At 35.3% G+C, this 13,288-nt stretch overlaps 1 protein-coding gene across 1 annotated transcript in view; it reads left to right on the forward strand.

The window, feature by feature from the left end:
• LOC107757062 (neuromedin-K receptor-like) overlaps positions 1 to 3,239 on the forward strand; it is a 22,554-nt gene extending 19,315 nt beyond the window's left edge. The window contains exons 5-6 of the mRNA XM_016574432.1: positions 1,454 to 1,650; positions 2,629 to 3,239. Of these exons, the coding sequence (XP_016429918.1) occupies positions 1,454 to 1,650; positions 2,629 to 2,914 (483 nt within the window). The 3' untranslated portion in view covers positions 2,915 to 3,239. The remainder of the gene's footprint in view (positions 1 to 1,453; positions 1,651 to 2,628) is intronic.
• The last annotated feature ends 10,049 nt before the right edge of the window (positions 3,240 to 13,288 follow it).

A 13,288-nucleotide genomic window follows, 5' to 3' on the forward strand; every position in this document is an offset into this window, starting at 1 on the left:
TCTATCTATCTATCTATCTGTCTGTCTGTCTGTCTGTCTGTATCTTCTGTTGTAGATCTATCATCTATCTATCTATCTGTCTGTCTGTCTGTCTGTCTGTATCTTCTGTTGTAGATCTATCATCTATCTATCTATCTGTCTGTCTGTCTGTCTGTCTGTATCTTCTGTTGTAGATCTATCTATCTATCTATCTAGCTGTCTGTCTGTCTGTCTGTCTGTCTGTATCTTCTGTTGTAGTTCTATCATCGATCTATCTACAGTCTGTCTGTCTGTCTATCTGTCTGTCAATCTATCTATCAATATATCTTCTGTTGTAGTTCTATCTATCTATATCTTCTGTTGTAGCTCTATCTATCTATCTATCTATCTATCTATATCTTCTGTTGTAGTTCTATCTATCTATCTATCTATCTATCTATCTATCTATCTATCTTCTGTTGTAGTTCTATCTATCTATCTATCTGTCTATCTGTTTGTCTGTCTGTCTGTATCTTCTGTTGTAGTTCTGTCATCTATCTATCTATCTATCTGTCTGTATCTTCTGTTGTAGTTCTATCATCTATCTATCTATCTATCTATCTATCTAAAAACACAACAAAATTACCAAAACTTTAAAATGAAAGATATGCAAATATGCTAATACACACTAATACAATACACACTACCATTCAACAGTTTGGGATCTGTAAGATGTCTTTTATTTATTTATTTATTATACTTGGATTCAGCAAGAATGCATTAAATTGATGAAAAATGATAGCAAAGAAATTTATAATGTTACAAAAAAAAATTTATTTTTAACTTTCTATTTGACAATGAAACAATGAAAAAATGTGGTCATATTTCATACTCATATTTCGGTCTGAAATACTGAAATAGTCTCTTCCTGTCTAATTAGTGAGCACTTTGTGCCTTGTACTTTCTAGAATGCGCTGAAACGCGGGCCAGATGCTGCTGGTTCAGTGTAACAAGAACAAATGACTCCTGGACCCCTGAACAGTCTGCTCCATTCTCTCCACCTGATGCCAGTAACAACAAATCAAAACACAGTATCCTCCTTTGGTGCCATTTACATATGAAACATGCGATTATGTACTTTTCGGCACACTATAATTTCTTCTGGTGATGTTCCTCCTGCTCTTTCATGATAAAAACTGAGGTTGACTCACATGTCTGATGACCGGTGCAAAAGCTTTCAGTGTGGTGCCAAATCACCACCCAACACGTTTCCTCTCATCATTCATTATCAGTTTTCAGGTTTGAGTTTTTGTTCGCTGAACAATGGCAGTAGATGGCTATGAGTCGGCAGATGGAGACTTCAAACAGACTGCGAGCTGAGCCGTGACTTTCCCTGGTGCTGTTTTCTTCCAGAACACAAGAACCCGAAACTCATATGTTTTGCTGGCATATGCTTCATGTTGTGACTCTAAATGATCTCTCGCTCTCTCCTCAGGTGGTGAAGATGATGATCGTGGTGGTGGTGACATTTGCCCTCTGCTGGTTGCCCTATCACGTCTATTTCATCGTGACGGGCGTAAACAAGCGTCTGAACAAGTGGAAGTCCATCCAGCAGGTCTATCTGTCTGTGTTGTGGTTGGCCATGAGCTCTACCATGTACAACCCCATCATTTACTGCTGTCTGAATGGCAGGTAATGAAACACTCATCTACTAATATACAATCAAGGTCCAAGATTAACTTTTTACCACATCTACCAATGGAGAAAATGTTCTGGCCATAAAAGAAAGTTCTTTCTTTCTTTCTTTTTTAGAAATACACATATATTTTATAAATATTTGTAAAATATTATTTGCACATAAAAAGTATTGTTATTTTGAATATAAAATCTAAAAAATAGTTCTGAAAGTAGTAGTTACTGGCAAGTACGTTGGTCTTATTTAACACACACACACACACACACACACACACATATATATATATATATATATATATAATGTATTTATGCATTAATAAATTAAATAATAATAATAATAATAATAATAATAATAATAATAATAATAATAATAATAATAATAATAATAATAATAATAATAATAATAATAATAATAATAATAATAATAATAATAACGTTTTAAAAATATTTTATTAAAATACATATTACAATACATATTTTTTACATATATTTTTTTAATTATTTAATTATTTAAATATATTGTTAATATAGTAATATTAAATATACCAATATATAATGTTAATATACTGAAATATAAAATATTAATGTTATTTTTAATAATATATTTAATATACTGTTTTAAATTATGAATATATTTTATTTGTAAAAAATAAAAAAAACATATATTATAAATTTGTAATCTTTATTATTTGAATATTAAAAAGTATCATTCTTAGAGTTCTGCTTTATATATTCTTGCAGAACCTTGGCGAGTAACTTGGTCTTGTTTACTTGCCAAACCTTTTTACTCACTGTACTTACTAGTGCTGGCCAATATTAATTTTGGACCATCTACATAATTCATATACATACAAGATCTATTATCCTAGCTCATTATGAAGTTATTATTAAGAATTACAATTATATTAATTAAAATATTTTGAGATGAACATGTAATGCATTTCAATGAGAAGATCATTTTTTCCAAACCTCCAGATTTAGGGCCGGTTTCAAACGAGCCTTCAGGTGGTGTCCCTTCATCCAGGTATCCAGCTACGATGAACTCGAGCTCCGTCCCACCCGTCTCCACCCACGCAACCAGAGCAGCATGTGCACCCTGTCCCGCATCGACACCAGCGTCCACGGCGACGACCCGTGCCGCAGCAACCGCAAGAGCACCAAGTCCCTGCAGTGTCAGGTGGAGGTCAAAGACGAAAGCACAGCAGCGACTAAACTCTGTCTTCACAGAGAGCCCACATTCGCAACCGAGCAGCTCAGCTAAAGGGCCAGACCAGACGTGCATCGGATTGTGGTTCTGTTAGAGGTGCTCCATTACAGACCTAAAACAAAGTGAATACATCCACAGGTTTTGTATAAACAACGTACTGTACATTTCAGAGTGTGCATTGAGACTAAATGCACTCAAACCTGTAGCATGATGAAGTAATACTGCCTCCAAGTGGAGAACTGTGAATGTTTTCAGTGTAGTCTAGCATACTACTCAATGCATGCTGCCTAGTATATACTGCATACTGCCTTCTTTTTTTCTTGAAATACAACACAGCATAGTACATATTATGCAATGATAAACATTTAAAACATGGTATGCTACACTACAGATTCATCACTTCATCATGTTGCATGATTATCTAGGAAATACAAATTATTTGATTCAGTTTTGTAAAAAAAAAAAAAGAAAGAATAATGCTAAAATGATGCTAAAATTCATGCTTGTGATTCATTTATTTCAGTAGAATTGGACTGTCGAGTGTGTCCTGCACAATTTGACAGCTGTTTTCTTTGTATCCCTGTTGAAAAAAACCAACATATGCTGGTTAGGTATGTTTTGAAGCTGGGATGCTGGTTTAAGCTGGTCCTTTGCTGGTTTATGCTGGTCATGTGCTGGTCCTAAACTGGTCCGACCAGCTTAAGACCAGCACATGACCAGCATAAACCAGCAAAGGACCAGCATAAACCAGCAAAGGACCAGCTTAAACCAGCAGGACCAGCTTAAACCAGCATCCCAGCTTCAAAACATACCTAACCAGCATATGCTGGTTTTTTCAACAGGGATTACATGAACATGTGTATTCTGTGTTTTTTGAACATAGCCAGCACTTCTCCTTCTGTATGAAAGTGTATTTCAGTTTGAACTTTTGTAAGGGAGATTGACTTCAAAAGTTGAATTGAATGTACATTTTACTGTAATAACACATCTGAGCCAACAAACTTGTAGCCAGATTTTAAACGTGTGCTGTCAGATGAATAAGTGTCATGAAGCAATGTCAGGAAATAAGGAGCTAAATAATTTTAAATAATAGTGACAGAAATAATAAGCTTTGCTTGAAATTCATAAAATGTGCACAAAGCTCTGGCTGTTTCGTGAATAAGATCTAATGAATGTATATAAAAGACTACAATAACTTAACTATACAGTTTTATTTTTGTGTCTTGTTCATGTTTGATATATTACAGTTTGCGCTGTATTTATGATGTGCTGTAAATGTTAACACCACTGATAATGTGCTTATGGTTTGTATTGTACATAATGTGCAAAGTTAACTTTTTATTACCTAAAATCACAAAGGTATAGTCTTTCAAATGGATGTGGTAAAATGCTTTTTACGTTTAAATGCATTGATGATGTTTTTCCAGCTTTTAAGCCTGCTTTGATCTAAACTAAAGATATTTGTGAAAAACTAATCATGTTGGTATGGCCACATTGTGTTGATGTTGAGCATGAACATAGATTTATTAAAGTGAACGTCAAAAATGAGCAAAACATTCTTTGTTAGAATCAAGTTCTTTGCAAAACAACATTTAACTTGTTTAAAGCAATGAACTAGCATGACAGACGGCGGTTTTGAAGCTTTAGCACAAACTTGACCAGACAGGAATCATTATTAAGTTAATAATGTATAAACTGCGAGTGACTTCTTCGGACTATAAACTATAGGCGTGTTATATGTAGGCCTAGATATTTCTTTTGAGCTCATCATGCTTTGCTTGTATATGGTTGCTAAGCTTAGTGTTAACAATAATGCTGGTGCAGTTACAGTCACGTGTCTACTTTGGACTATTTCGAAATCCAAATTCATTCTTATTTCCTTGAGAATTTTTTTTAGATTGAACAAGCGTGCGATGGTTTGGAAAACTGCTAAATGAACCGAACCAAGCGCAATGCACGTTCAGTTTTGGCATATATGGCATGTTGTTTTAGGTCATTACAACCACTAAATGGCGCAATTGTCTGTATTTTTAGTTCAGTGCTGGTGAAAGCAATTTTGAAGGTTAAAAAAAAAAACATTTCGGCCAGGAACACATTGTTCCTACAGCAAATTAAATCCAGTGTCAAGATGTTGTTTATGTTGAATTTTGAAGGATATGTTAATTTCCTTATGTAAACCCTAAAAGCATACAGCAATATGCAACAGATAAGAACTTCAACCTTATGAAGAAGAGAATTGTTCATATTTAGGATGCTTAATGTCAGACTGTGTGATTGCATGTAAATGCATGAAATGTATTCTCATATCTCTTTTTTAGTATAATGCAAAAGGCACGTTTCACATGACTTCCTGTTTATCGCCGATAAATCCCTTACTCAAAATATCTTCCAGAATCTCCCTTCCTATTCCCTGTTGAATGAACCACTGCCCAGCTATTGACTTCTGATCTAGTAAAGACAGGAAAAACGACCTTTACTCCTACTGGGCATAAAAAATATATTTTTATGCATGCATCAAAGCTATGTTTGAGGTATGGAAACATTAACACTGTCTTTGAAAGCAAAAAAAAGTAATTATTGTAAAAGATGTTAGTTTTGCTAGGACCCTCACGAATGCATAATTGTATGCACCAGCTGCCTTCATTGACGATTTGGTGGGTTATTTAGATAAATGGGAAGATACCAAATTTGGGTGTCCGAGGGGGATGCTGAGTTCAGTCTGTCACGTGTGCACATGTACTGTATGACCCAACCCCTCCCATACATCCATCCAAACACAGCTCACATATAGTGCAGCTTCACACCAGTGTCTGCTCACACAGAGGGTATCGATTTATGTGTTATTTTGGTCTCCTCGCACTAACCTTCAAGGTCTTTTCAAGGTCAGTAAATTGCTCTGATGAGTCAACAGCTCCCACTTCATCTGAACAACAATGCCAGGTCTAATATTTCCAGGTATGATCATGTAATCTCAGGTCTTTTCGTGAAAAGTCTGTGTCACTTCCTGGACTTTATAAAGAATATATAATAATATCCAAGGCTCTTTTACGAAATATGCACAGACTTAGTATTGAATTGACATTGCGTATCTGAGCAAACATAAGCTCATCATATTGTCTCTTAATCACCAACAGCATATTTCAGAGTTGATTATATAATAATTATTGTTTTTTAAGAAATGTGTGATAAAGTTAAGCCCTAAGAGACCCACAATCATGACACAGTTGAGAAAAACTGTAATGACACAATAGCTGGCTTGAATCACAGAAAGCCTTTGTGAGAACTCATATTACATCTCAGCTGGAGTTTGGCCGAACACATGGGAGACTCTCGATTTTATGATCTGATCAGCCTAAAACTGAACGTTTGAGCCTCAATTCTGTGAGATCTAATCTAATAGAGTGTATGACTGTAGAAACACCATCCCTACAGTCATGCAATAGCACTGACAGCATCATGCTTCGGGAATTCTTCTCTGAGGAAAGAAGAAGGATGTTAGGAAAAATGTTCGAGTACAAAACGTACTGAAAAAAAAAACTCCCTCAAGAGAATATGCTTCAGTCTGCATGAGCTCTGGGACTCGGAAGATGAGTTTTGTTCAAATCTCAACTGGACGATGACCAGAGAAACGCCTTCAATCCTAAAAGAGGAATGTTCTGGAGCGACCCAGTCAAAGTCCAGACTATGATCTGTGGAATGACATAAAAGCTATGGTTCACATTCAGTTCCCATTAAGTCTGATTGAGTTTGAGCAATGCTGGAACGAAATGGGCAAAAATTCCAATGTCAAGATTTGCAATGCTGATAGAGACTTGAGCAAGGAAAATGCAACTATTGGCAAAGGTAGACCTGAGGGTTTTAAAATTGTATTAAATTATGTATACATTTTATATACTTTTAATGTATTCTGTTTTCATGATTTCAATGTATTTCAACCCAGTGGCATGACAACATCGGCCCTCGTGGCCAAAAAGATAGACCGGCCCACCGGGAATCCTTCCAGTGCTCCCGATTAGCCAATCCGGGCCTGACAGTACACATACATATATTATGTAAAGAAAAGCTTTTATTTTGGATGCGATTAATCGCAATTAATCGTTTGACAGCACTAATATATATATATATATAAGGACCTACTGGTTTTGAACATCCAGCTGAAATTTTTTAAGACTATTTACCAATATACTACATCATAAATGTTAGTACCTCTACGTTTGACTTCACTGTAAAACACAAACCCACACAAACAGATGGTGAACTTTGTGGCATCACGAAAACCTGAACACAAGGGAATCAAAGGTTCAAGCAGTAATGTATGTTCAGCGATGTTTGTCTGGTTTGAGCAATGCTTAGATTCACATGAAGTTGATGAGGTTCACGTGAAGTGACACTTACACATAGATTTCATCCAAATACATCACATGGAACTGTAGGAACCACACTGATGAACCTAAAATGCCACGTGACAAAATTTGGATAACCATATACCGAACAATCCATCATCCAAGATTTTGTTAGGTTATATTTTCCAAATAAACACATAAAGAACCCATAAAATCATAAATAGAGCTGTGTGACTTTTAGAATCACATTTTTATATCTATTGCATATTAGTTTGGTTAAGAGAAAGTAGTCTATTTTAAAAGCTAAAAATGACACACTTGGAGGTTCCTGCTTGCATGCATACTTCAGATAGAATTGCATGACTAGCCCATTTTTGAAGTACAGGATAATATTCTTATTCATAAATCAAAAGCAATGCTGACCACTGCTCATAAGCCGTACTGTATCTCTCTCTAAACAATAAGTTGGAATCCAGGAAAGGCTGCAGTTGAAGTGTGCATGCAGTCAGCACTTTTGGGCCCTGTCGAGGGGCCCTACACCAGCCCTCCGGCCTCAAAACCCACACTGATGAGGTTGGCAAAAAGGCAGAGCAGGGCAATCACATGCAGGGTGTTCATGACAGCTGTTTTCCCTATGAATGTCCCTCTCTGTCTGACACCAGCTGCTAGGCCTTCAGAGAGCACACATGCCATACAGAGGCTGTCAGACTTCACTTCTGTCAGTTTAGCCACTGTTTTAAAGTCACTCTCTGTTATCATCTGAAGTATGTGGTGCAAGGTTAAAAGGGAATGTGGTGTTATAAGCCAAAAATGGAAGGTTTGAAAGTGGAAAAAAAGAGAAAATAATAACCTCCAGATTGCGTAAGACTTATCAAACTGTGTTTTTATTATTAAAAAAGTATTTTGCATAATAGTAATCTCTTAATTCATATTTGTATTGGTAAAATATTCACATGGTAAAATCATAGTACATTAAGGCCAGATTTAGCTAGAAAGAAAGAAAGAAAGAAAGAAAGAAAGAAAGAAAAACTAACATAAACAATAAGTTACTGTATCTCAACATGATCATTATCTATTTGCCTCAATTTAATCACATTACTTTATTTTATAAACAAAAAACCCTTGCTATGTGTACTGCATTAAACTAACCAAGACGTGTCACAGCACTTACATATCATTGCTCTTTTGTTGGTTTTGATTGCTTCCATTGTCCTCATTTGGAAGTTGCGTTGAACAAAAAAGCATCTGCTAAATGTAAATGTAAATGCAAATTTTACACTTTTTTTGCACTTTTCACAGCAAAACATTTCAAAATACATTTAAAATTACAAAACAGTAAATAAACGTTTTTCATGTTACAACAAACAGTTTTGTGACAGCAGCATGACACTTTTTTAAATTTTGATTTCATATCTAATGCAATGACAATCAGACTTTGAGGTCTGACTTAAAGGCAGGGTATGTGATTTTTCAAAAACACTTTAGAAAACTGATTCGGGCCGAATAGCAAAACAAACTTGTAGCCAATCAGCAATAAGGGGCGTGTCTACTCGTCTCGTGATGTGGCTACCAGAAATCGCTTACTCTGCCTTTAAGCAGGGTTATTATCATTAAAATCATTACTTGAAATGAACATTATCGGAAACAATAAAAAAAAAAAAAAACGTATTTTACTTCAGCTAGTTGCAACAAGTCGATACTAAAATAAATAAAACTAAAAATTAAAACTTAATAAAACACTATATGTTTAAAAAAATAATAAACAAACACACAACATAATTACAAAACAAATAAGATAATAATAATAATAATAATAATAATAATAAAATTTAATTAAAAACTATAATAGTTTATCTGAACTTAAGTGTCTTTATCTATATCGAAATCTATATCTATCTAAATACTTTTTAGTGTTACTGTATAATGTTTTAAGGATGCACAAATATATTTTTTAACAAATATCCCTTGATCTCCTGAAGGCCATGTAACATGACAGATCTGATCGATGCTACACAGAATCAGTAGGCCCTATGTGGCAGATACTTCAGCTGAAGCTATAACTTTGAGAATCCCTCTGGTGGAAGAATATTACCATGAAATCTTCCCTATGTGAGCAGGTCATGGACAGAAATGCTGTTTTACCCCACAAACATAGCCTGCTGATCACTGATGAAAGACTCCAGCATAAAATAAAGTATAATAAAATAAAATAAAATGAAATATTTTGAATGGCATTTCAGTGTTGTTTTTCTGTGTAACTGTATCTGTGCTTCTATCATGACGTAAAATTTTCAGCATCACCTGCAGCTGGCCAATAAGCGCTCTTCCTCCAACTAGCTGTGTTAACTGGCCTGAATTCAATACAGAGGCACACCAGGAACTAGCTGGTTGTGTTTGGTGAATGCATAGTTTTAAAGAGCATGTAAACGCCGCAGTCGCGAGGGACGTCACGTGCCCTTTCCCCCAGTTTCTGGCTGCTGCTCGCGCTCTGAGCTGAGGCGTCGCGGAAGTTGCTCTTTACGCGTTCCTAGAGTAATAACGCCATTACACGAGCGTTTACTTGATAGATAGGCATACACTTGGTTTAATACGGCGGTAAAATTAGTTTGACGTTTGACATTCATTAGACATTCGGGTTTTTTGCCAATTAAACTCTTTGCGGCTTTTATGTTTTGAGCCCAAACTAACTCAGATAGACATAAATATATGCCCTTTATGTTGCACAAGGCTTAATTTCTAGGAATTAAAAAAAAATTTAACCATTTAAATTAATTAAACAATTTAACTACGTGACACTCCGTTTTTGGAATTACAATTTTATGTTTTTTATCATAATTTTACAACTTTTAATGTATGCAATAATATAAATCCATTAAACGACAACACCATTTGATCTAAAGGTATCAAACAAACTGTAAAATATTCAGAATATTATACTGGTTTAATATGTAGCCTGATAGGCTATCGCGCAATGGCAAGCCAAAGAAAGAATAGACTTCGGGAAAGAAACGTCGAATAAAATGTATAATGCATGAATATTTTCATTCAAAAGCAAGATGTTATGATGACCGAGTATACAGAACTATATTTATCCATCCAGCACCCCCTCCCCTCCTCCCTTCGCGGGGTTACTATCGGACAAACCGAGTCTTTGTGCTCAGCTGCTGAGAGGAGCCTGAAAATAAGTGATGAGATTTGCTCCCCCTGGCAAAATATTGTTTGACTTAACATAATTATTTAATTTTAAAGCATTTTAGACTGCTACATTTGGGAAAAACTCGCAGCGCAGGTGCTTTTTTAATATGTCGCGCGACTTTGAGAAGATCTCGCATTTTGAAAATCGTCCGATTATGTTGGGCTCCCTTTTTTTACGCCTTTTAACGGAGATTACTGTGATGGAGCAAACGTTGTCTGAGTGTGTCATAGTGGTTCTGTGTTTTAATAGACCCCCAATTGCTTCTCAGGTGTCATAACAGACATGCATAGGCTATTAATGATGCCACAATAAGTCGTTTTTTTTTTCTTAGCAGTAACTTGGGTTTTCTTAGACAGCAGAAAAGAACGATTTTTATATCTAACGTTCTTAGCAATGGATCCGTTCGCATGCAAAGGCAAAGTTTTGCTGCTGTGCAATTTAAAGACTCATCGGAACCGAGGCGCGTGCTCTTAAAAGGGCAACAGCTTTTGCAGGTCATGCTGGGAAGTGTGCAGTTATGTGTGTCAGCTGATGCAGTAAACAGTTCATCTTCTCGTTACATATCAGTTGATAAGTGACTTAACAGTAACACCAAAAACTTTGTGTTGAGTGCGGTGACATTGCTTTACAACAACCAGGTGATGATGACCCTTTAAAAACACAAAAACACTGTGGTATAGTACCATGGTATTGGATGGTAATACTGAATTATTAACATATTTGTGTGTATAGTTCAGAAAATCCCCATGGTTTTTCTCTATAACACGAGGATGAGTAAATAATGACAAATCCTTCATTTTTGGATGAACTGCTCCTTTAAGTCTCACAAACTCAGCTCACACGTCTGCTGTGTTTACCACAGTCTGAATATTAAACTTCCTCTCTCAGCGCTCAAGACCCTATTGTGGTTTCCTTTGCAAAAGAGTTTTCACATGTCACGCTCGGATGCTTTGTTTATCTCTCTCTTGTTCCTCGCTCCCGTTCTCTGTGTCAACAGTACAGTGTCGCCCCCGAGGCTCAACTCCACAAAACTGGCAGAGGATACTGGGGCAGGAGGGCAGCAGTGTTATTCACTGAACACAAAGAGGTGAACGGCATGAAAAACAGGATGAAATGCTGATCATATGACCAAAAATACAAAAGGCACAATGTTACCTTCTCTCAGTCAAATCAGAGTCACAGTGTCCTTTTGGACTGTGTGGTTAGAAACAGACAGGCCAGATTCTGCTTTATGGATTCACAATGTCACTGGATATACTGAAAATATATAGCAATTATCAATATAGATATATCTTATCTATATTATCTTGTTAATATAATTAATTCAACAAGATGCTAACTTTAGTCAATTTTTATTTAGTTTGCACAACTTATAATTATAAATGTATTCAACAAAATGCTTAGTTTAAACAACTAAACGTTTGTTGGTCTCACTAATTTTATGTTGTATCAACTTTATTTAGGATTTAGGTTGGCACAACTTTCTTGTCTTGTTGGCCTGACTAAAAACGTATTGGTTAGACAAAGTATAAAGTTGATTCAGCTTCACCCTTGTTACCCCAACTATTAATTATAGGTTTAAGGAACTCCAACATGTGTTTACATTTACATTTAGTCATTTAGCAGACGCTTTTATCCAAAGCGACTTACAAATGAGGACAATGGAAGCAATCAAAATCAACAAAAGAGCAATGATATGCAAGTGCTATAACAAGTCTCAGTTAGCTTAACGCAGTACACGTAGCAAGGGTTTTTTAAATAATATAATAAATAAAAAGAAAACAAATAGATAGAATACAAAAAGATTATGACAATATATTTCATATGCAGAAATTGAATAAATTGGTAGTTGACGCATGATATTTCATGAAATACTTTTGGTAGTTGACATGCTATACTCCATTTAACACTATTTTAAAGTGGATTTTTGCGATAAAAAGTTAATGCATTATAAATATAATGCATTAACTTTTTATGACTTCATATTTAAAAACTATGTAATGTTTGTACTTTTATTAATTCCTTTATCATATCGCAAGACATATTGGCAAAAAAAGAAAAAAAAGAAATGTGAATTAGTTATTAGTACCTCAGATATACTTTATGCATAAAGTTTATCCTAAAATCTGAAAGGTAAAAAAAAAAGAGATATGCGATGTGTGCGTCAACTACACATATGCGTTTCATTAATGGATGACTTTTCACGGTTATCCAGACCAGTGATGCAGAAAGTCCAGGGAATAAGTAAACAGAATACATTTCCTGTATCTGTAAGTTTAAGAATAAACCGAACATGACTTAAGGTTCAGTAAAAAAACAAACAGAAACTGTGTTGTAAAATGCATACTTTTGTCACCTGTGCTATGTTTTAGTACTATACATTATATTTTGAGTGATTTGGTGGATTTCTAGGGCACTTTATCAATTAAATTCCTAGAGCTATATATCCGTCTTGCTCAGTATCTTCCCCGCAAGGCCAGTCCTGGGTTCTGTCTAAGTGTTTTACAGCCTGCCTTCATTTCTCAGAGGTCCTGATGACCTGGAGAGAAGATTTTTTTTTCTTTCCAATCCTTTCATTCCTATAGTGGAAATCAGTGTGGGTAGACATTGCTATATTTGCAGAAAAAACATTTAAGTTATTTGCTTGACATGTCTGTTTTATTTAGATAGTTTATTTGGATTTATCAGTAAAAACAAATGCATGATAATTTATTTTAGATTTGGTTTATGCTGAAAGAAAAACAGCCTAATATACGTTGCGAACAGTTAGCTGAACACCAGCTAGGCTGTAAGACCATCTACTAAAGCCAGCAAACCATCTAAAGCTGGTTTAAAGGGGTCATATGATGCGATTTCAAGTTTTCCTTTCTCTTTGGAGTGTTGCAAGCT

The sequence above is a fragment of the Sinocyclocheilus rhinocerous genome, unplaced genomic scaffold (genome assembly GCF_001515625.1).
Source record: "Sinocyclocheilus rhinocerous isolate Xijiao unplaced genomic scaffold, SAMN03320098_v1.1 scaffold563, whole genome shotgun sequence".
Classification (NCBI taxonomy): Eukaryota; Metazoa; Chordata; class Actinopteri; order Cypriniformes; family Cyprinidae; genus Sinocyclocheilus; species Sinocyclocheilus rhinocerous.